This window comes from Ranitomeya variabilis, chromosome 3 (assembly GCF_051348905.1).
Source record: "Ranitomeya variabilis isolate aRanVar5 chromosome 3, aRanVar5.hap1, whole genome shotgun sequence".
NCBI classification, from domain to species: domain Eukaryota; kingdom Metazoa; phylum Chordata; class Amphibia; order Anura; family Dendrobatidae; genus Ranitomeya; species Ranitomeya variabilis.
Genome location: NC_135234.1, coordinates 184,533,499 through 184,558,635, shown reverse-complemented (window position 1 = coordinate 184,558,635; position 25,137 = coordinate 184,533,499). Strand labels below are relative to the sequence as shown.

The 25,137-nt window shown below is 45.7% G+C and overlaps 1 protein-coding gene across 6 annotated transcripts in view; it reads right to left on the bottom strand.

Annotated features, from left to right (window-relative positions):
• Positions 1–25,137, bottom strand: part of CEP85 (centrosomal protein 85) — a 108,241-nt gene that overhangs the window by 71,776 nt on the left and 11,328 nt on the right. For 5 of the 6 annotated variants that reach the window (XM_077294920.1, XM_077294922.1, XM_077294921.1 and 2 more), the window contains exons 2-5: positions 12,721–12,789; positions 12,487–12,642; positions 6,227–6,723; positions 6,026–6,147 (exon numbers count right to left, since the gene is read on the bottom strand). In XM_077294920.1, the coding sequence (XP_077151035.1) occupies positions 6,026–6,147; positions 6,227–6,723; positions 12,487–12,642; positions 12,721–12,775 (830 nt within the window). In that variant the 5' untranslated portion in view covers positions 12,776–12,789. Of the gene's footprint in view, positions 1–6,025; positions 6,148–6,226; positions 6,724–12,486; positions 12,643–12,720; positions 12,790–14,055; positions 14,118–25,137 lie in introns of those variants that run through there. The other variant, XM_077294924.1, reaches the window with a different exon arrangement.

The window sequence follows — 25,137 nt, the reverse complement described above, 5'->3', positions numbered from 1 at the left end:
CTGATTATATATAGATGGAGGCGCTAGCCTTTTCCGCCCGTGAAACTGCTACTGCTCTAGTGAAATAAGCCATGAATTTTTCTGGAGCCGTGAGATTCGGAATCTGATAGGCCTCAACAATTGCTTTCTTGATCCAATTTGCCACTGTGGTCTTGGATACCTTCCTTCCCTTTTTCTGGCCATAGGGTTGAATAAATAGATTTTTAGCTTTCCTCCACTCCTTGGTTATGTGGAGATACTGTAAAACCGCTCTCCTTACATCAAGAGAATGGAAATGTTCCTCTTGTTTTTTGGATTCTGGCAAAATGAAGGTATTAATGTCCCGATTCCTGTGGAAATCTGAAACCACCTTTGGTAGAAAAGAGGGATCTCGACGGAACACCAGCTGGTCTTCCAATATCCTCAGGTAGGGCTCTTCTATTGAGAGAGCTTGCAATTTATCCCACTCTTCTGGCTGTTGTAATTGCTACCAGGAATGCCGTCTTCCATGAAAGCTTGTCCAACATTAATGTAGACAGGTGTTCAAACGTTGGAAGGGTTAAACCTTTCATGACAGAATTAAGGTCCCAAGCAGGAATCAGACTGACTGCTCTAGGGCAAAGTTGTGTAGCTGCGGTCATGAATAGCTTTATCCACCTGAGTTCGGCAAGGGCCTGATTGAAATATGAGCTTAATGCCTCCACCTGTACTTTAAGGGTACTGGGTCTAAGTACCTACTACAATCAATCCTGCAGAAATTCTAAGATTCAGGTGATATTGACCTGTTTGGGATCCGGTCGTTCTGGTGCACACCCTGACATGAACTTTCTCCAGGTCTTCTGGTATATTGCGTCGGTCACCAGTTTCCTGCTATGCTGAAGCGTGTTGTCAGAGACCTCTGGCCTTCAGGAGTGAGAACTCAGAAGCCAAGCCACCTGGTGTAAGTTTTCTATGTCCGGGTGATAGACTGGTCCCTGGTGTAGGAGATCCTTGACTGGTGGGAGGACAGAGGACAGTCTACTCTTAGGCTGGATATGGTGCAATACCTGCTCCTCTTTGGCCAGAGAGGTGCTACTAGAATAACCATGGTCTGCTCATCTCTTATTTTTGTAGAGTTCTTGGTAAGAGGGGGATTTGAGGGAAGGTGTAAGCAAGACTGAACTGCCATTGGTGGGCCAAGGTGTCTATATCTAGACATCTGTCATCCGGGGTTTAGTGAAAAATAGCAAGACACCTTTGCATTCTGACGGTCTGCAAATAAATCAATTTCTGGGCAACCCCATGTCTCGGTCAACATCTGGAACACCTCTGGATCTAGACTCCATTCTCCTGGGTGGATATCCCATCTGCTCTGGAAATCAGCTTGTTTTCTGACCCTTTTAAGTCGAGGGCTGACACAGAAAGAAGGTATCTCTCTGCCCAAGAGAATATTCTCGTCAAGATGGCTTTCAGCTAATCGTATCTCGCACTTCCTGATGTCGGAGATGTGCATTCGTGGTAATATTGTCAGAGTAGATTCTTACATGGGTAACTCGGATTATCGAACATCTGCCTTGAGGGTTTCTTCTACCACCATCAACTCTCTGAAGTTCAAAGACTGTCTGCTGACCTCGATTGACCATAGACCTTGGAAGGATGTCTGGGAGACAACGACCCCCCCATCCCCTCTTGCTGGCATCCACCTCTATGGTGACTAGAGGGGTCTGGTCCCAAGGTACTCCATTGTTCAGCTTCCTTGGATTGACCCACCCGGACAATGAGGCTCATATTTGGGCAGGTATTGACACCCTCTTGTGCAGTGGACTTGGGGGGAGCGTCCCATTCTGCTAGCATATAGCTCTGTAGGCTTCTGGGGTACGCCTGGGCCCAGGCTACCGACTGACAAAGCTCATGGACACTGACCTCCTGCAACGCAGGATGTTTATCTTCTCCTTCAGTTGGATCTGTTTTTCTCTGGGCAAGAAGGATGTTTGTGCCCGTGAATCCAGGAGGACTCCTAGGAAGGTCTTCCATGTGGATGGAACGAGATCGCATTTCTGCTGATTTATCAACCATCCCAGGGACGACAGTATCTGGGAAGTCTTCTGTATGTGTTCTTGTAACGCTTGCACTGACTGAGCCACCAGCAGAAAGTCATTAAGGTATGGGACGACACAAATCTGTTGATCCCCAATATGGGCCATGGCTTCTGACAATCTTTGTGAAGATTCGGGTTGCTGATAGTCCAAATGAGAGAACGCTGAATTGGTAATGGACTACCCGTTCCCCTTGGGCCACTGCAGATCTTAGGAACCTTCGATGGTTTGGGTGAATCAGAATATGATAATATGCGTCCTGAAGATCTATCATTGCCATGGCGAAGCCTCTCCCCATCAGGGTAACTGCCGGCCTGACTGACTCCATCTTGAATCTTCTGTAACAGATATACTGGATTAGAGGTTTCAGGATTATTTTAGCTCTCTGGGACCCATCTGTTTTTTTGTTTTTTTTTGTAATCAGGAAGAGTTTGGAGTAATGACCTCTGTTCTTTTCCCTCTGGGACTAGAGAGATTGACCCTGATGAATTAGGCCTGACTCCATGGAGGACTGGAGTGTTTTCGTAGCGAGCTGTGTGACTTACTCTCCGAGGAGGGCAGGAGGTGAATTCTATTTTCATCCCTTCCTGGATGGATCTTAGGACCCATGGGCTGGTGGATATATCCTGCCATCCTGGGAGGAAGTGAGAAATGCGCCACCCTACTTTCCTGCGAGTGTCATGGCTTACTTAGACGCTGGTCACAGGAAAGAAAAACATTTCTGCCCCGGCCTCCTTTGGGGTGGCTCCACCTTCCTGTCTTTCCTTTGCCTTTGTATTGGGAAGGCTGTTCCTGCGAGGGCCAAAAAGATCTCTTTTCGGGGTTCTTTCTGGCATTCTTTGGTTCTAGTAGCGATTTCCTTTTGTCTGAAACTTTTTCCAATAGCTCATCTAATGTCGGCCCGAACATATACTTCCCTTTAAAGGGGATGGAACAGTTTAATTTTTGATGCTACATCCCCACTCCAGGATGTCAGCCACAGTGCTTGTCTCGAGTTAGATAGAGCTGCCGATCTAGCAGCCACTCTGAGGGATTCCACCGATGCATCAGCTAGGAAGGCTGTAGAGTTGTGGAGAAGGGGGAAGTGAAGCGAGGATCTCTTCTCTGGGGGTCCCTGCTGCCAGGTGCTCCTACAGCTGCCCCAGCCAGCAAGACATTGACCTGGCGACTGATGTAGAGATGGCATTTGTGTTTAATAAAGCTGGACGTCTCCCAGGTTTTTCTGAGTAGACCTTCCATTTTGCGTTCCAGGGGACCCTTTAACTGAGAGGAATCTTCAAATCGCAAGGTTGTTTGTTTTTTTGGCTACTCGGGCAACCTGAATGTCCACCCTGGGTACCTCAGACCAGCACTCTGCAGTCTCGTCATAGACTTTGAATCTATCTTTTAACTCTGGAGTCTCTTCTCTGGAGTCTCGCACTCTTCCAGCACCAGCTCCCGGATATTCTTGTGTATCGGGAAGAATAGTTTCTTTAGATCAGAGGCCCCTGAACATCTCTTCTTGCACAGTACGCGTTGGTCTTTCTTCAACTTCCATGGTTGTTCTTACCGCCGTGATGATCTGCTCCATGTTCACAGTGGAAAAGTAATATATCTTTTCTTGCGATTATGGGTAAGGGCTCAGCTCCCCTTCTGCATAGCATTCTTCCAGCATAGACTCCTGGGAGCCCGAATCCTCTATCTGATGAATCTTCATCTTTTTCTGCTGGGGGAGAACTATAGGCTGGTATTAGGTGGGACAAAGATGCCAGGGAAGCTTGTATCTCCTGACGCACAATGTCCTTAATGTTCTCTTTAAAACTTATTCAATACACTCCAGACATAAGGGCTTGCTATGTGAGGAGGAGAGTCTCTTGGCACATAACGCACATTTGCGGCTAGTGACTTTGGATTTGCTCCTGGGTGCAGGATCCTTGCCCCCCTGAAAGTGGAGAAAGTAAAACATTATCTCAGTATCAATACCTGCACCCCGCAGGAGACCCAATGCCTGCATACTTACAGGAATCAGAATGAGCGCTGGGCTCTAGAAGCAGAGCGGGAAGGATCACACTCCATGCTACCACATTTTGTCCTACCTTGCTTGACCTTCTGTCCAGGGTTCCCTAAATAGGGCGACTGGACCAGCCCCTCCCTCCAAGTTGAAAGGCTCCTACCCCTGTTTTCCCCTATTGGAGGAATCCTTCAATGGAGTCCAATCTGTTATGATCCGGTGACCCTGGAGCCACATGAGACTATCTCTGGAGTAGGTGGTACCTGTACTGACCGCAATCCTAATACGGACACCGCAACTAGAAGTAGCCGTGGGATGTACCTAACCAGGCCTAGACACCTCGACACAGCCGGAGGACTAAATACCCCTAAAGATGGAAATGGGAAATCCTATCTTGCCTCAGAGCAGAGCCCCAAAGGATAGGCAGCCCCCCACAAATATTGACTGTGAGTTTAAGAGGAAATACGTACACAGGCAGAAAAAACAGAATTTAGCAAAAGAGGCCCTTCTAGCTAGATAGAAAGGATAGGACAGAGTTCTAAGCGGTCAGTATTAAAACACTAGAAAATTCCACAGCAGAAAATACTATATACTACATCTAACTAAAGACATAGGATGTATATCTGCATCTCCAGAGAAACCAGCATGACAGAAAAATCCAAACAAGTCAAGCTGGAAAAAAACACAATAGAATGCACTGCACATAAAAGCACCCTGCATGCGTGCTAGAGAACCAAAACAAGGCACTTATCTTAGCTGAAATGACAGCAGGGCAGTGGAGCCAGACAGAGATGCAATCCCTCCAAGATACAATGGACAACTGGCAGGGATTGATGGATCCTACAAACCTAAATACCTAATAGACCAGCAATAAGCAGAAACACCTGCCCGGCCTATAATCCAGAGACCACTGCACTACCACTAACAACCACCGGAGGGAGCCCAAGAGCAGAATTCACAACACCAATCATATTCTATATTCAAATCTCCTGCTGCGTTTCACGCTGGAACGCAGAAACCGGAAGTGACGATACCAGCACGCCATGGTCTGACGTCACTTTTGGCCACCGGGACTGCAGAGATTACAGTGAGGTGAGCCGGAAGAAAGCTTTCCTTGCAGCACCGCGGTCCGACAGTCAGAGCAGGGGGAAGGAGATGGGCATGGAGAGCTCAAAGAGGCCTCCCGCCTGCGACCCAGGGATGTTACCCGAAGTTTCAGACCGGGAAGAAGGTGTCCCAAGTCCAGAAGAGACAGGAGCAGCATTCAGGAGAGGGAGGGGAACCCGACAAAACTCCAGCTGCCAGGCTTAAGGTAAAAGCCCCATGTCTGCCGCCGCCACAGAGCACTGGGGATGACCTTCATCCCTATATATAGATAGGAAAATCACTAAGGAATGGAGGTAGGAGGGGCTATTTGACCTCTTTCGTTTTTTCCTGTCCCTATTAGGATGAGATGACATTGTCCTGTGTGCTGTCGTGGGGGGGTTATTAGAGAAAAAGAGAATGTTTTATGGTTTCACATATGTCTGGACTGGTGGCCCAACACCTTTGTATTGTTCATGATTTCATGATGGAAGCATAGCTGAACTTGGGGATCCTGAAAAACGCAGCAAAACCTGTTTGTGTGTTTTTCTTTTTTTTTTTTTTTTTTTTTTAATGCCTAGAGATCAGGTTTCATATGCAGAAAAAAAAGTAGCAAAATAAAGCGAAAGGCAACATGTGAACATAGCCAAAGAAAAAAAGCCTTTATCACAGTATTTTTTACTTTTCCCAATTCTATGCATTTGTAAAAAGGTGACCAAAACATGAAACCCATTACATTTGTCAGGAAATAGGTCCTCTAAATAATTTAGTCTGCATATTTCAATCACTATATAATGACATGAGAAATGGAACAATTGGCAGGTGGCTCTTACGATAGCAAAGACGAACCATTATAGGCATCTCATACATACCAAACTCATTCACAACACCCTCCTACCTTTCCAATATAATCTCCTTTTCCATTATTATGTTGTCACTGGCCTTCACCACTCGCTCCCACTCAATTGGAGTAGGATGAAGTCCAGCAGCGTAAATTGGTGCAGAATAGTCGCTCACAAACTGGAAGACATTTTAGCAGAAGTGAGCCATAGAGGAAGTGCTGTAGGGACACCAATAGAATGAGACAAATTAAAATTACCTGCAGTTTCTGCATTCTCATATTTTCTGTACACTGTTGTTGCAGTCTCCATGAGTTATATTCTGCTGCTGGCTGGCTGCTACACGAGTCTGGCTGCCAGCTGTGACATCGCAGATTTGAAGGTGGGCATAGAACTCTGTGGGTTAGCTCCCCATCTCCAATTTCCCTGCTTTCAGGAAGAGTCTTGTATTGCTCAGCAGATCTACCCATACCTGCTGTAGGGAGCTCAAATCTACCATCTACACAAAGAGTATTTAACAAAGCAGACTGGTTCATGGTGGGTTCAATATTGGGCATTTCAAACTTTCTATTGTCTTCAATTGCAGAAGGTTCTGCTGGTGGTGCATAGGGAGAGCCATGTTCAGATGATTCTGCGGGAAGCACAGATATCCTTGCTTTACTTGATGTCACTATGGTGGAGGGAACAACGTGTGCCATTGGAATAATCTGACTTCTGATCAGCTGAGCAGATGAACTACCACTGGCTTTGCAGAAATCTACAAAAAGTGAAAAACATAGGTTGGCGACTTAGGATCCTGAAAATGTATCTATAACAAATGAGGATTTATATAATGTTGTGTGATTGCTCCTCCTGTATACAGGGGCAGAATTACCCTTCAGAGGTGCTTCATATGAATGCCCTCAAATAAAAGGTTTTAGCAAGTGATTTCAGCATAGGATATAAATATCTGAACAGTGAGCTACAATGAACCCTAGAACTGGGTACAGTAGCTATGGGGCAGCTGCACTTTAGCATTACAGTGGTTCTTTCTATTTCACCTCTGGAGTGGTGCCACTAATGTAAGTTCCCTGATCCTAGTATTATACTCGCTGCTCTGGGTGGTCTTCTGCAGGTTAAGACATGCCGGATTGCTCCAGTGACTGCTGCACGAGCAGGAGGTCACTAAATGTAAGTCTATGAGCGCCAGAAAGAGACCAAAGGGTGATTCCATGTCAAGTGGACCAGTGGTCCCCACTCGACCTTCTCCGATTTTGCTGAAAATTTATAAGGATGTACATGTATGTTTGAAAAGAGGTTCTGTAAATTTTTAGGGCCAGATCTCAAATACATTGGGCACTGTTGACCTTTCACTGGAGGTTCCACCAAGCCTGCGGCTTCAGCTAAGAGGATTTTGCAAACTTTGGCACATAGCCATTAGAGATCTATACTGGCTATGATGCTGAAATTTGGCATACTAGCTCAACTTTTGCTGCTAAACACGATAAAATTATTACCGGCTATGACAAAACAATATTTCGGCCGCAATTTTGTGTCAAAATAGCTTGAAAAACGCATTGCATAAAATTTATGCCAAACTTTGCCCATATATAACTCAAGACCAAAAACCAATAGTAACTGGTGCTTTGCCCTGTACACCAAACATCTACATGATTTTGCATTGCTGCAATATCACGGTCAAAGCATATGTATTTGTGGAAATATTCACACCCACATATGATGAAAAACATAAAAAAACACGAATTTTACCTATTTTTAGGTCAAATTTCTCAAAAAGGGTACCCCTAAAATATATTAATTCTGATATCATTAGAAAGAGCACATTTTTCTCTACAAGGATCATTGGGTTTTTTTTGGAGTCTCTCAGTTTAAGAAATGAAAAATGCCACTGAACATGGTGTTATTTATTAATACGCAATGAATGGTAACTGCACTATTCAAACCCTTGCGTTGGTCCAGGGTGGTTATACCACAACCAATTCCTTAAGAATTGGTATTATAATCCTATTAAGAATTGTAATAATGCTGTCTTTCGAGAATTGGCAGCCCCATCGCCTAGGAGCCATGGCCGATAGCCGAGCAAGGCGAGCCTCGGGCGGTCTCTTTATCGCAGGTTCCGAAGCCTGAGGGTGGGTGTCTTTGCCTAGGATCCCAAGCCTAATATTGGGTATCTTTTGTTGGTTCCCAAACCATAATGTTCAGTCTAAGTGGTCTGGAATTGTTGCTGAATTTGCAACATAATCGGTTCAGAGAAGCTGTATTGTCGGCCCATTGCTGTCCAAAAAGGTCCAAATCTTGACACTGGCACCTAAAAGTTGGTCCATTAAGGCTATATCAGACGAATTCGGTGTCTCTGAACGAATGGTCAAACAAGCTCGAAAGCTTAAATGTGAACATGGGATCTTAGCCTTACCTAGAATCAAGTGTGGCAAGAAAGTTTCTGAGGAAGTGAAGAAAAAGGTGCAGGCATTTTTTGAGGATGATGAATTCAGTCGAATGTGCCCTGGTAAAAAAGACTATCAGTGCGAATAGCAGGAGAAAAAAAGCAGATGCAAAAGCGACTATTACTGAGCAATATGAGGGAAATGTTTGCTGCCTATCGGGATCGGAATGGTCCTGAAATTGGATTTTCCAAGTTTTGTGAGCTTCGGCCAAAGTGGTGCGTAACCGTTGGATCTGCTGGAACACATTCCGTTTGTGTGTGTACCATTCACCAGAATGTCAAACTAATGCTTGCAGCATGCCCAATCAATGAAGACTAAAAAGAGCTCATATGCAAAATGGTCTGTGGAATTGAATCCAAGGACTGTATGCTTGGCCGTTGTGATAAATGCCCGGGTCCTGAAGTTTTAAAAGAATTTCTAGTCAATGTGTTTGTCAACAGTAACCCTGAAGATATTATTGAGTTCAAACAATGGATTCACACTGATCGAGACACGCTTGATACCAAACAACTGACTATAGAAGATTTCATTGAAGAATTGGTTTTGAAAATTTCTAAACTTTGTTGCCATCACTACATCGCCAAGCATCAAAGTTGCTATCTGAAATCGTTGAAGGAAAATCTGAGACCTGGAGAGCTTGTGATCCTTATGGACTTTGCTGAAAATTACTAATTTATTGTTCAAGATGCCATTCAAGGTTTCCACTGGGAAAATAGTCAAGCTACAGTACACCCATTTGTAATTTACTTCAAGGAGTTAAATGGTGAAGCTGCGCAGAACATCAGCTTGTGCATAATCAGTGATTGCTCACGACATGACACAGTTGCAGTCCACACTTTCTTAACAGTAATTGTGGAGTATCTCAAGACTCTCATCTATGGGATTCGTTATATCCACTACTTCAGCGATGGATCTGCAGCTAAGTACAAAAATGTCAAAACTTTTCTCAACTTGTGCCACCACAATGCTGATTTCAATATCAGCGCTGAATGGAATTTTTTTGGTACCAGTCATGGAAAGTCGCCCTGTGATGGGATTGGAGGGACAGCAAAGAGGTTGGCAGCTCATGCCAGTCTTCAACGCCCAACTGAAAACCAAATACTGACCCCGGTGGATTTATTCAACTTTTGCAACAAGCAACTGCATGGAATCAAGTTTTTTTTTGTTCCAAAAGAAAAAAATTAACGAAATACAGGTAGTTCAAGAGGAAAAATTCAAAGATGGACATACAATTGCTGGAACAAGAGAAAATCACCAGTTTGTGCCAATTGATGACAAAAAGATTCACATTTCAAGGGTGTCAAATGACCCATCATCTTTCATTGCCCATGTAGATAGATCTGTCAGATCAGAAATGCCTTTTGTGCCAATTGCAAACCTCCAGCCAGGGCAATACATTGCCTGCATTTACGATAGGAACTGGTGGATTGGAAATATTTCTGAAATTTCAGTCGACGAGCATGATGCATTAAAGGGAACCTGTCACCCCGTTTTTTCAGTATGAGATAAAAATACTGTTAAATAGGGCCTGAGCTGTGCATTACAATAGTGTAGTTTGTGTACCCCGATTCCCCACCTATGCTGCCGAAATACGTTACCAAAGTAGTCGTTTTCGCCTGTCAATCAGGCTGGTCTGGTCAAAAGGGAGTGTTGTCTTCCCCCAGATTTTGCGTAGTTTTCCGTTGGTGGCGTAGTGGTGTGCGCATGCCCAAGGTCCCGAATCCTCTGCCAGGGGATTTAAAAGAGCACGCTGTTCGTTATTTCATTGGTGATCGGTGGGCGCGGCCATCTTCCTTTGGCCGCGCGTGCGCAGAAGCGGCGCTCTGCTGGCCGCGGCTTCAGGAAAATGGCCGCCGGATGCCGCGCGTCCGCAGATGGATATCGCGGCGGCCATTTTCCTGAAGCCGCGGCCAGCAGAGCGCCGCTTCTGCGCACGCGCGGCCAAAGGAAGATGGCCGCGCCCACCGATCACCAATGAAATAACGAACAGCGCGCTCTTTTAAATCCCCTGGCAGAGGATTCGGGACCTTGGGCATGCGCACACCACTACGCCACCAACGGAAAACTACGCAAAATCTGGGGGAAGACAACACGCCCTTTTGACCAGACCAGCCTGATTGACAGGCGAAAACGACTACTTTGGTAACGTATTTCGGCAGCATAGGTGGGGAATCGGGGTACACAAACTACACTATTGTAATGCACAGCTCAGGCCCTATTTAACAGTATTTTTATCTCATACCGAAAAAAACGGGGTGACAGGTGCCCTTTAATAAATTTTATGCATCCTCATGGACCAGCTAGCTTCTTTCACTGGCCTGTGAGAAATGATACATGCTGGATTCCCGAGCAGTCAATCATTGCAATAATTCCAGCACCAGCTGCAACAGCAATGGGCCGACAATACAGCTTCTCTGAACCGATTATGTTGCAAATTCAGCAACAATTCCAGACCACTCAGACTGAACATTATGGTTTGGGAACCAACAAAAGATACCCAATATTAGGCTTGGGATCCTAGGCAAAGTCACCCACCCTCAGGCTTCGGAACCAGCGATAAAGAGACCGCCCGAGGCTCGCCTTGCACGGCTATCGGCCATGGCTCCTAGGCGATGGGGCTGCCAATTCTCGAAAGACAGCATTATTACAATTCTTAATAGGATTATAATACCAATTCTTAGAGAATTGGTTGTGGTATAACCACCATGGACCAACGCAAGGGTTTGAATAGTGCAGTTACCATTCATTACGTATTAATAAATAACACCATGTTCAGTGGCATTTTTCATTTCTTAAACTGAGAGACTCCAAAAAAAAACAAAAAAAAACCAATGATCCTTGTAGAGAAAAATGTGCTCTTTCTAATGATATCAGAATTAATATATTTTAGGGGTACCTTTTTGAGAAATTTGACCTAAAAATAGGTAAAATTTGTTTTTTTTAAGTTTATCATCATATGTGGGTGTGAATATTTCCACAAATACATATGCTTTGACCGTGATATTGCAGCAATGCAAAGTCATGTAGATGTTTGGTGTACAGGGCAAAGCACCAGTTACTATTGGTTTTTGGTCTTGAGTTATATATGGGCAAAGTTTGGCATAAATTTTATGCGACGCGTTTTTCAAGCTACTTTGACACACAATTGCAGCCGAAATATTGTTTTGTCATAGCCGGTAATAATTTTATCGTGTTTAGCAGCAAAAGTTGAGCTAGTATGCCAAATTTCAGCATCATAGCCAGTATAGAACTCTAATGGCTATGTGCCAAAGTTTGCAAAATCCTCTTAGCTGAAGCCGCAGGCTTGGTGGAACCTCCAGTGAAAGGTCAACAGTGCCCAATGTATTTGAGATCTGGCCCTAAAAATTTACAGAACCTCTTTTCAAACATACATGTACATCCTTATAAATTTTCAGCAAAAATTAGAGAAGGTTGAGTGGGGACGATTTTTAAAGCTGGTCCACTTGATGTGGAATGACCCCAAAGCAAGGCTCTCAGACTTACACAGAGCTTAATATTCATTTACAAAAAAGGACAGCGCCTCACATTTTCATTCTGCCTTCTGTGATTTCATTTTCACCAACATGTGAGGCGCCGTCCTTTTTTGCTTATGAATATTGCACTTTATTCCAAGAGGGAATCCTTGGACGAGACGTGCGCCTCATGTATTGGTAAAGTTGACCCTGTTTTTTTCTATGGAGGTGCTGTGTACCACTGTTGAATTGACATATTACACTGAGAGCTTGTGACGGCTAACTCAGACGTACGGTAAGTCAGATGTTGCAGTCAGTGGTAGATCAGTACTGGAGCTGGGAACAGCTGAAGATAGTAGCTGCTAAGGATAATAGTAGGGTCAGGAAACTTACATTAGTTAGTGGCATCACTCCAGTGTTGAAGAAGAAAAAAAATCAATAAAAATGCGGCAGTGCTGCTTTAAAATGACATCCATGAACTATATCTAAGAGCCAAGTCTACCAGAGATGTAATCACTATTTGCAGTGGTTCTCTGCCACAGCTAACAGTAGATGGGGGCCCAGAACTGTTTTTCGAATTGGGACTTGTACATTATAACTCACCATCAGCATGTTCAGGAATTCCTTCAGGAAGGCTGGAGACTATCTGGGTTACATGAGATGCCGAAGCTCTAATGAGAGGTTTTACTGACATCTGAGGAGTCTGCCACGCAGTGTAGGAAGAACTGTTTCCATGCTTAACCGCTCCCATGCCAGTACCTGAAAAGAGTAATAGCATATATATTATAAGTCTCCATGAGCAAAAAATATAAAATGCACCAAGAGTGGATCACAGACCTGTTATACAGGGCAGCTGGGACCCAGAGTCTTCGTATCCATCCCGAGTCGCCATTGTGTTCAATAGATCTGGACATTAAACAAATGAGATGTTACAAAATATTCACGTCAGACAATAGTAAAGGGGTCAATTACTTAAAAATAAGTATATTCAAATGTTTATTTTTACAACTTGGATGAATTTTATCCTTTTTTATCTGATAGGAAACCCTGATGGGTGCCCAAACCACAGGCATCATGAATACGAGCGTGGCTGTGCAAGGGAATCAGAGTGCGCTGTGGTGTTTCACCACACACATGAAGAGGCAGGCTCTACAGGGGGGGGAGGTGTTACTGGTCAACTAGCCAGGCACTACGGGGGGGGGGGGGGGTAGTTACTGGTCAACTAGCCAGGCACTACTAGGGGTGGCCGGTCAACTGGCCGGGCACTACAAGGGGGCGCCCTACCGACTATCCGGGCATTACGGGGGGGATAAACAGCAAGGCACTACAGGGGGGGTGCCCAACCAACCAGCCACTACAAGGGGGGGGTATCCACAGGAAAAAATAGGTAGTGATGGCCATCAGTGTCCTAACACTTTTGTACTGTACTGCAAATAAAGTGCTTAGTGCACGGGAAGGCACAGTGGGGGAATATGTTTAAGGCCAATGTATTCCAAAGATCATTGTAAATGCGCGGAAAAAAAAAATAAAAAATCAATGGAGCCTATTCTACCCCCACATTAAAATTGCTACCCACAGTACAGCCAAGTACAACAAGGGGGGTTCCCAGCCAACCAGGCACTACAAGGGGGGGTGCCCAGCCAGGCACTACAAGGGGAGGGGGGTTCCCAGCCAGGCATTACAAGGGGAGGGGGCTCCCAGCCAGGCACTACAAGGGGAGGGGGCTCCCAGCCACTACAAGGGGGGTGGGGGGGGGGGGTGCCCAGCCAACCGGCCAGGCACTACAGGGGGGGGGGGGGGGGTTGCGCCCAGCCAACCAGCCAGGCACTACGGGGGGGGGGGGGTGCCCGGCTAACCAGGCCCCACAGTCCAACCCCTGCTCCTCTCTGCCTTGATGATTGATGAGACTGGATTGGGATGGGATAAGCCGGCTCAGGTTGTACAGAGGTAACTGAGTCTTTCCCAAGTATATATTTTCTCTGAAACGCAGAGCAGCATTCCGTGTAAGGGCATGTTCACACGATCCGGAATTACCAGCGCTTTGGACACTGTGCATATTTGCTGAATGCAAAGCACTGCAACCTATTGAACACCGGTCAATACTCTGTTCACTGTGCCGTGCGGATTCACCTCGTCCAAAACATTCTATTGGTGAAAAATATAGTTACTTACCGATAACGGTATTTCTCTGAGCCCATGACGGCACCACGGAGAGAAAAGGGATCCGCCCACCAAGGACAGGAAACCTACAGTTAAAAAGCGGTACCTCTCCCGCATCAGTTGTTTACAGAGCATGATGGGAGCTTAGGTTAAGAACAAAATATAATTTCAACATTACTCGAAATCTTAACTGAGATACCGCGTGCCTATTTACTTCGGTATTAGAATAGGGACGTTTTATTAGTGTGCACACCCATACGTGAAGGGAGGGAATGTACGGGTGCCGTCATCGGCTCAGAGAAATACCGTTATCGGTAAGTAACTATTTTTCTCTGTCCCCCATGACTGCACCACGGAGAGAATTGCAGAGACTGTACATTAGGGAGGGACCACCACTTCCAGCACCCTTTTCCCAAAGGTGAGGTCCGAGGAAGAGATCAGGTCCAATCTATAGTGCTTATAGAATGTAGAGGATGAAGACCAGGTAGAAGCTCAACATATCTGATCAATAGAAGCACCGGCCCTTTCTGCCCAGGAGGTTGCTACTGCTCTCGTTGAGTGTGCTCTGATTTCTCCCGTGACTGGTACACCACCTGATGAGTACGACAGGCTGATAGCGTCTCTGATCCATCTTGCTAGGGTGCTTTTGGAGGTTTTTCCCCCCTTCTGGGGACCCTGGAAACAGACAAAAAAAAAAAAAAGATCCGTCCTCTACACTCCCTAGTGGCTTCTATGTAGTGGATCAAACATCTCCTAACATCCAATGTGTTTAAGGACTCTTTCTCCTTGTTTTTGTTGTTAGGACAAAAGGAGGGAAGAGATATCTACTGTGCTCTGTGGAACGGAGAAGCTACTTTTGGGAGGTAGGCCGGATCAGTTTTGTGAACAAGAATACCATCCAGGAATTGAGTGAAAGGAGGGTTGGTTAGCTGGCAAGGCTTGTATGTCACTAACCCTATGCGCAGAGGTGAGGGCGACCAATAAGGATGTTTTAAGAGATAGGATTCTCAATGAGACATCTGCCAAGGGTTCAAAGGGAGGTTTAGTCAGGGCCGTAAGGACTAATTTAAATCCCACTGAGGGGTACTCCGTGAGGGTAGAGGCCTTGACCTTCCTGCTGCTCTAATGAACCTAGAAACACAACGATTCCCCGCCAGATCACAATTGAATAGTGCCCCCAAAGTTGCTATATGGACTTTTAGGGTACTTGTGGCCAGACCTAACTCTAGTATGGCTTTCAGAGGAACTTTTCCATCTAGCTTGGCGCCTGAGGATGACAGGAATTTTTTTTCGTACTGTTTAGTCGTAATTGGTTTCCTACTTTGCAGCAGGGTAGACACCAGCCCCGGTGAAAACCCTCTACTTTCTAACAGCTCCCTTTCAAATTCCAGGCTGTCAAGTGTAAACTTGCAACCTGCAGCAGATGTTGTACTGGTCCCTGGGAGAGGAGATTTGGAAGGTCCGGGAGTACCCAGGGGTCGGAGACAGACATCCTTCTCATCCAGGAAAACAGTGCCCTCTTCGTCCAGAATGGAGCTATCAAGACTACATGAGCTGTCTTTCCGTATTTTCCTCAGAACTGCTGGTATTCGAGTGATTGGGGGAAAGGCATATGCCAGCTGGTGGTACCAAGGAATCAGGAATGCATCTAATGATATGGGGTTCCCCAATGGTGTTATGGAGCAAACTGTGTCTACCTTCTTGTTCAAATTGTTCGCAAAAGAGGTCCATGTCCGGTACTCCCCACCTTTCTGAGATTTGGTTGAACACTGCCTGGTTCAATTCTCATTCCCCCTGTTTTAGAAGGGACCGACAAAGTCTGCTCTAATTGTCCACCCACTTTATGTGAAGGCCTGACAATGGCTGTAGGTTGTTCTCGGCTATCTGGAAGATTAATTTGGTCACTTCCATCAGATACTGGGAACGGGTACCCCCTTGGTGATTTAGGTACGCTACCACTACTCTGTTGTCTGACATAATTCTGACATGATGAGAGTGAAGGGGGGGGGGGGGGGGATCTAGGAACTCTGAGTGCAAACTTGACTGCAAGTAGTTCTTTCATGTTGGAAGATACCCCCCTTCAGGTTGCCTGACCAGACCCCCTGAACTATGAGATCATTCAGATGAGCCCCCGCACCCACTGGGGCTTAAGTCTGTAGTCACTACTTTTGAGACCGGGGTTACCCAAGGGACACATCGGGAAAGATTGTTCCGCGACATCCACCAATCTAGCGGGAGAATTGTATTTGGAGATAAACTGAACCGACCTTCTAAATTTTCTTCTAGAGAAACCTCTTCTGATAAAATTTGCCATTGAAGATCTCTCAAATGAAGTTGAGCCCATTGGACTGCAGGAATGCAAGCCGTCATGGACCCCAGGAGGGACATAGCTTGACGTAGGGATACAGAGGGGAGATCTCTCATTCTGGATACTAGTCCCACCATCCTTTGCATTTTTTCTGAGGGAAGACGGCATTCCTGCCTGACAGAGTCCAATGTGATGGCCAGATATTCCTGAACTTGGCACGGTACTAATTTGGACTTCGTTAAGGAGTGCATGATCTTTTCTAATTGACTTTCGCAATTATGAGGAGAGTTGCCGATTACTAGGAAATCGTTGAGATATGACACAATCAGGGTGTCTTGCTCCCTCAGGTGGGCCATTACCTCTGATACAAGCTTGGTGAAAACTCGCGGTGCTATGGCTAGTCCGAAAGGGAGGGCTGTGAATTGGAAATGACTTATCACCCCCCTGATGTGGACTGCTATCCTGAGGAATTTCTGATGGTCTTTGTGGATAGGGACGTGGTAATATGCGTCCTTCGAGTCCAGCACTGCCATAAAACAAAGTGGAAACATTTTTATTGATGTTTGTATTGTTTCCATCTTGAATGGCTGCACATTTAGATATTTGTTAAGACTCTTCAGATTTGTGATTGCCATCCGGTTTTTTTCCTCAGGAACCTGGGGGAGCAATATCCTTTTCCTCCTTCCTGGGGGGGGGGGGAACCTCCAGGAGAACGCCTTTGTCTACTAGTCCCATAATTTCTTGCTCCAATGCCAGTTGTTCCTCCACTGACAATCTCAGATGTTGTCATGAAGGAGGGATGAGGAAGTCTGTGGAATTTTAGTCCCAACTTTATTATGTCCAATATCCATAGACTGTGGGCAGTTTTCTCCATGGCTGAGAGAGAGGGACAGCCTTCCCCCACCTGGGGCATAAATTCATTGGGCGGGATTTTTGTTGTCAGTGGGGCTCTTATTGAACATAAACCCCTTGTTTTTGTTTCTTGTCTTCCCATCTATCCTGATTTTTTCCAGGCTTCCTGCGGATGACAAACGCACAGGTGCAATAATAATAATAAGGCAGCCACCCTACAATCAGGAATTGGCCGCTTGGTGCACCTGTGCAAACAAATAGTCTGTATGTGGCGTGTTCACACAGGAATGCAAAGTATATGGCTCAAAGCCTATTAATGACGCCATGTAGCGGGCTGACCATAATGCATCCCGTGTGAACTGGTGTTTTTTTGTCTCGAATAGTGGAGGTCTTTCCTCTTATGGTGTTTTTTTTAGATTAGGACTGCCAATATGCAAGGACCCTTGACGCAGGTTGGCAGCTTAAATATTGTGGCCATAATATCGACCAATACCTTGCATACATTGTTATGTTTTTGGTGCACTGTATATTTTTCTAGGGTGCGGCTGAGCCCTAGATGGCTCTGTAGATTATGGCCTCTGTTCACACGGGATGCATTATGGTGAGCCCGCTATATGGCGTCATTAATAGGCTTTGAGCCATATACTTTGCATTCCTGTGTTTACACGCCACATACAGACTATATGTTTGCACAGGTGCACCAAACGGCCAATTCCTGATTGTAGGGTGGCTGCCTTATTGGTATTACTGCACCTGTGCGTTTGACATCTTGACTTGGGTCTGCTGCACCTTGGTTAGTGCAATTGTTTCGAGGCCTTGGACAGGTAAGCATCTCTGCCTGTGTACTGGTGTTTTTTTTTCCTGTGGATGAACCTCTTGCTCCGAAAGGGCCTCCTGTAGGAAGGATAAGTGAGGATAGGGAATGACTTCTTTTTATCCCCGCTTTATCCAACATTTCATCTAAAGTGGAGCCAAATAAGAATTCTCCTTCGCAGGGGATGGTACATAGCTTCGATTTTGTTTGAAAGTCACCTGGCCAACACGTAAGCCAAAGAGCCCGCCTGGCCACGTTCGAAAAAGGCGCTGATCTAGCAGCTAGTCTTATTGAGTCAGCGGAAGCATCTGCCAGGAAAGCGGCTGCCCCCTGCATTACTGGCAGAATAGCGTCCCGAGACGACCTGTTTTTATGCCGAGTTTCCAATTGATCTAGCCAGACCATTAGGGAACGGATGTGCAGGCGGCGGCCACCGCCAGTTTTAGCCCTCCCGCAGCTGCTTCCCATGAGCTTTTTAGGAACGCTTCTGCTTTCTTGTCTATGGGATCCTTCAGAACTCCCTCCCATGTCCTCAAACGGAGGGGCATATTTTTTTTTAGATGCCTTCACGATGGCAACATCCAATTTGGGAGCTTTTTCCCAAAAGGAGCAAGATTGGTCATCAAAAGGGTATTTTCTCTTTGGTGTAAGCAGGGCCTTTCTTATGGGCTTTTTCCACTTTTTTTTGATCAAGGCCTGGATTTTATCATTAAGCAGAAAGGCCCTCCTCTTTTTTGTTCGAGACCCCCGAACATAATGTCAATTGTCATAATGGCAATTTCTTCTTTTCTGTTTCTTTATAGGCTTAACAAAAAATAATCACAATAATAACATACAATGCAGCGAGATGCCCTGATGTGAATACACTTAAAAACAGGTACAAAAATAATAAAACTGACACAAAAAAAATGGGCATCAAAGTGGCCACCAAAGAGCATTGAAGAAAGGGTTAAATGACTTTGGGCCACTAATCTCACACTGCAGACATATAGAACAGGGCACCCCACATCAAAAACAGGTCTCTTCAGCCTGGCCTAAATGGGTTTTCGGCATCAGAACTGGCATCAAAGTTGGCAGACAGCCCATTTTCACAGATTTGAATAAGTAACTGATGTTTTTAAGGGGTTAAATGCCTTTGGGCCACTGATCTCACACTAAGAATACATAGATAGTGATGCCCTGCATCAAACCCAGGTCCTTCCAGCCTGGCCCAAATGGTTTCTGGGCATCAGAATTGGCATAAAAATGGGACCGATTTTTAAATCGCTACTGTGTCTCCAGCCTCTGTATGCAATGGTGGTGTAAGATCAATGGCCCAAGGTCATTTAACCCCTTAAGCCCCGAGGGTGGTTTGCACGTTAATGACAGGGCCAATTTTCACAATTCTGACCACTGTCCCTTTATGAGGTTATAACTCTGAAACGCTTCAACGGATCCTGGTGATTCTGACAATGTTTTCTCAAAACATATTGTACTTCATGATAGTGGTAACATTTATTTGGTATTACCTGTGTTTATTTGTGAAAAAAACCAGAAGTTTTTGCAATTTTCCAACTTTGAATTTTTATGCCCTCAAATCAGAGAGATATCTCACACAAAATACTTACCGGTAATAAGTAACATTTCCCACATGTCTACTTTACATCAGCACAATTTTGGAACCAATTTTTTTTTGTTAGGGAGTTATAAACGTTAAAAGTTGACCAGCAATTTCTCATTTTTACAACACCATTTTTTTTTTTTTTTTTTTTAGAGACCACATCACATTTGAAGTCTCTTTGAGGGGTCTGTATGATAGAAAATACCCAAGTGTGACACCATTCTAAAAACTGCACCCCTCAAGGTGCTCAAAACCACATTCAAGAAGATTATTAACCCTTCAGGTGTTTCACAGGAATTTTTGGAATGTTTTAAAAAAAAATAAAAAAAAATAATGAACTTTTATTTTTTTTTTTTCTCCACAAAAAATTTACTTCAGCTCCTATTTGTTTTATTTTACCAAGGGTAACAGGAGAAAATGGACCCCAAAAGCTGTTGTACAATTTGTCCTGAGTACCCCAATACCCCATATGTGGGGGTAAACCATTGTTTGGGCGCATGGCAGAGCTCGGAAGGGAAGGAGCGCCATTTGACTTTTCAATGCAAAATTGGCTGGAATTGAGATGGGACGCCATGTTGCATTTGCAGAGCCCCTGATGTACCTAAACAGTAGAAACCCCCCAACAAGTGACCCCATATTGGAAACTAGACCCCCCAAGGAACTTATCTGGATGTGTTGTGAGAACTTTGAACCCCCAAGTATTTCACTACAGTTTATAACGCGGAGCCGTGAAAATAAAAAAATCATTTTTTTCCCACAAAAATGTTTTTTTTTAGCCCCCAAAATTTTTGTTTTCCCAAGAGTAACAAGAGAAATTGGACCCCAAAAGTTGTTGTTCAATTTGTCCTGAGTACGCCGATACCCCATATGGGGGGAGCTCAAAAAAAGGAGCATTGTTTTACTTTTTCAACACAGAATTGGCTGGAATGGAGATCGGACGCCATGTCGCGTTTGGAGAGCCCCTGATGTGCCTAAACAGTGGAAACCCCCAATTCTAACTGAAACCCTAACCCAAAGACACCCCTAATCCCAACCACACCCCTAACCCTAATTCCAACCGTAAATGTAATCCAAACTCTAACCCTAGCCCCAACCCCAACGGGAAAAAAAAAAAAATATGTATTTATTTCTAACTAAGGGGGTGGTGAAGGGGGGTTTGATTTACTTTTATAGCAGGTTTTTTAGCGGATTTTTATGATTGGCAGTTGTCACACACTGAAAGACGCTTTTTATTGCAAAAAATATTTTTTGGGCGTTGCCACATTGAGAGCTATAACGTTTCCATATTTTAGTCCACAGAGTCATCTGAGGTCTTGTTTTTGCGGGACGAGTTGACTTTTTATTGGTAACATTTTCAGGCATGTGACAGTTTTTGATTGCTTTTTATTCCGATTTTTGTGAGACAGTATGACCAAAAACCAGCTATTCATGAATTTCTTTGGGGATGGGGAGGGTGTTTATACCGTTCTGCGTTTGGTAAAATGGATAAAGCAGTTTTATTCTTTGGGTCAGTACGATTACAGCGATACCTCATTTATATCATTTTTTTTAATGTTTTGGCGCTTTTATACGATAAAAACTATTTTATAGAAAAAATTATTTTTGCATCGATTTATTCTGAGGACTATAACTTTTCTATTTTTTCGCTGATGATGTATGGCGGCTCATTTTTTTGCGAGACAAGATGATGTTTTCAGCGGTACCATGGTTACTTATATCTGTTTTTGATTGCGTGCTATTCCACGTCTTGTTCGGCGGTATGATAATAAAGCGTTGTTTTTTGCCTCTTTAGTGTTCACTAAAGGGGTTAACTAGTGGGACCGTTTTATAGGTCGGGTTGTTACGGGCGCGGCGATACTAAATATGTGTACTTTTATTGTCTTTTTTATTTAGATAAAGGAATGTATTTATGGGATTTTTTTTTTTTTTTTTTTTACACATCTAAATATTTTTTTCTTCTACTTTATAACATTGCCACAGGTGTCGGGCATCATGTTATAAGTAGTGTTGAGCATTCCGATACCGCAAGTATCGGCCGATATTTGCGGTATCGGAATTCTGATACAGAGATCCGATACTTGCCGCATATCGGATACCGGAATCGGAAGTTCTCAATTCAAACAGCACGAATTCAGCCAATGAGGAATGATTACAAGTGTGGGCACATCCTGTTCAGCATGGTGGGCATGAAACTACTGGCAAGGCTGTGATTGGCTGCTGAAATGATGTCATGATGCAGTTTAAAAGTCGCTGGCGCCATTTTGGGCTCACTCTGCTGTGAATTCAGTTAGGCATAGGATGCTGTGTTCTGACTGAGGGCCAGTTGAGATAGTGATTTGCTTCTTTGTGCTTTTCCCAGGCTAATTTAGCAACCGCTGTGTGTTCACCTTGCTTTTGCCTTGCAGCGCTGTTTTCACAGCGATCTTGCAAGGTCTCTGTGTGTGTGTGAGTGAAGCCCACTCTGTAGTCTGTGTGCAGCCATAACCGGTTGTATCCAGCTCAGGGTGGTTCACTGACTCATACAGTTCTATCCATTCCATTGTCCTTTTTTGCAAATAGTGCAGCCTGCTGCACATTTTTTCAAATAATTCCTATTAGTGGCTTTCCACCCGTATCCAGCTAGATTGTGGAAAAACACTACATAGGATAACAGAGGTTTTTGGGGCCTTGCAGCGCCGTTTACGGCTGTCTGCACGGTCTCCGTGTGAGTGCAGCTCGCCCTGTTGTCAGTTCAGCCCAAAAAAAAAAATAAATAAATTATGAAGTTCACCAAACACACCACTTTACAGTTGTGTAGGCCACATTAGCTCATATTAAAGTCTAGTCCACGCTTTAGAAAATTAGTGTTTCTTATACCTGTTAGGAGCTGTTCAGGAATAAGCACACTAAGCCGTTAGTACTTTTCTGCTTATCTTTATCAGTCAACCAAGATGAAGAAGGCAGGGAGTAAGGCACGTGGGCGTGGAGCAGGGAGAGGACGTGGGGATTCTGTGCCTGCTGCGGGCACCGGTGACTCATCATCACCCAGTTTCAGCAGGGAACAGTCCTTCATGTGCAGCTTTGTCGGAGAGCGCCGTACACCGCTGCTGCGTGAAGACCAAATTGAAGCCGTTGTCGGATGGATGGCAGCTAACGCATCGACTTCAATTAGTGCCACATCCTCTCAGATACAGAGCACTGGAGAGCACCCATCTGTCTCTTCACCACCTGCCAAATTGCCCAGGCAGACAGCCCAGGACAGGAGCCGTCTCTACTTCTGTTCTCTGAATCTCTTGGCTTGGAAACAGGGGGCCAGCCAAGCAACATTGGAGAAATGGAAGAAGAGGCAGTGTGCAGTGATGCCCAACAGCTTTTTCTCTCTGAGTCTGAAGAGGCGGGTGGGCCAGTGCCTCCGGTCACCACACCGCAGAACGCATCCGCTGATGACTCAGGTGCCACTTTCTGGTGCGTGCTGTGCTGCTGAGACTACCCAGGAGGAGCAGTTGGTGGCAGAGGGTAGTGTAGATGATGAGGTCCTTGACCCATCATGGCGTGAGGGACAGGAAGGTGGTGGGAGCAGCTCTGAGGAAGAGATTCCCCAAACGGGCCAAAGAGGGAGAGGGAGGGGGAAGACTGCGGAGCCTGTAGCCTCCACTTCGGCATCCGTTAGGAGCATGCCTCTTCCAACAGCCAAAAAGGGTGCTCGCAAGACTTGCAGTGCCTGGGCCTTTTTTGACACAGTTGCAGATGACATTTGCTTTGTCAAATGCAAGGTGTGTCATCATAAAATCAAAAGAGGGAAAAATGTCAGCAACCTCAATACCTCCAACATGTGGAAACATGTGCGGACCAGGCACGCGGCAGAGTTACAAAAACACACTGAAGACCTAGGCCAACCAACAGCGGCAGCTACCACCTCTTCAGCTCGTGTTGCCTCTTCCTCCAGCTCACACACATCTGGTTCGGCTTCTTCCCAGGATCGCCATGGAAGAACCTCTGGCGCTGTTGTCCAGAGACCCACTGTAATTCCACCCGCAGCACCACGTTCCCAGTCATCCTCACACTCCCAGCCGAGTCTACAGCCATCGGTAGTACAGGCATGGGAGAAAAGGCGTCCTTTCTCGTCAAACCACCCACGTGCACAGGCTCTGACTGCAGGCATTGCCAAACTTCTGTCACTGGAAATGCTGTCATTCAGGCTGGTGGAGACTGACAGCTTCCGTGACTTGATGTCATTGGCAGTCCCACAGTACAATGTGCCCAGCCGCTTTTATTTCAGCAGGCAAGCCGTCCCTGCCCTGCACAAGCATGTGGAGGGACACATAAAACACGCGCTACTGAACGCCGTCAGTAGCAAGGTCCACCTCACCACCGATGTGTGGACCAGTCACCATGGACAGGGGCGATACCTTTCCCTCACTGCCCATTGGGTTAATGTTGTTGAGCCGGGTACAGATCGTGCGAGTGGCGCAGGACGTGTCCTGCCCACTCCAAAGATTGCAGGAATCCAGTCTGTACGCATTGACTCCTCCTCTTACACAAGTTCCTCAGAATCATCGCTGCAGGAGCCGTCACAGTCCACCTCCACATGGACCCGTGAACGTTTACCTGTTACGACCGACATGAGCACAGCCGTGGCCAAACGTCAACAGGCCGTCTTGAAATTAATTTCTTTGGGGAATCGAAGCCACACAGCGCAGGAGCTCTGGAATGCCATCAAGCAGGAGAGCGATGTGTGGTTTGTGGCAGCGAATCTCCAGCCAGGCATGGTACTAGTATGTGATAATGGCCGAAATCTGGTGGCAGCTCTGGGCCTCGGCAACCTCACTCACATCCCATGTCTGGCACATGTGCTCAACTTGGTCGTGCAGTTTTTTGAGGGACTATCCGGATCTTGATGCACTGCTGCACAAGGTCCGCCTAGAGTGTGCTCACTTGCGGCGTTCCAGCACGGCAAAATCGCGCATTGCGGCTCTGCAGCGCCGATTTCACCTTCCGGAACATCACATCATATGTGACCTACCTACCAGGTGGAATTCCACGTTACATATGTTGGAGCGGTTGTGTGAGCAGCAGCAAGCAGTAATGGAGTACCAGCTGCATCAGGCGCAAAGAAGTCGCACTCCGCGCCGTTCAGACTTCACAACCACAGAGTAAGCCACTATGAAGGACGTCTGCCAGGTTTTGCATCCCTTCGATTATTCCACGCGGATGGCGAGTGCAGATGATGCACTAGTCAGCATGACTGTCCCCCTTATCTGCCTGCTTGAAAAATCACTAAAAGCGCTAAGGGATGATGTTGTGGAAGAGGTGGAGGATGAGGATTCACCATTTCCATCATCTTCTGGACAGTCAGCGCCACGTGGTTTCTCACAAACGCGTAGGCAGGGGACACTTTGTGAGGAGGATGAGGAGGAGTCAATGGAGGAGGAAGACATCGGTCCAGAGGAGGGAGTTACACAATTGTCCAGTAGTCAGTGTGTACAGCGAGGGTGGGGTGATGACGAGCGGGCAGAGATCACGCCTCAAGCAGGGGACAGC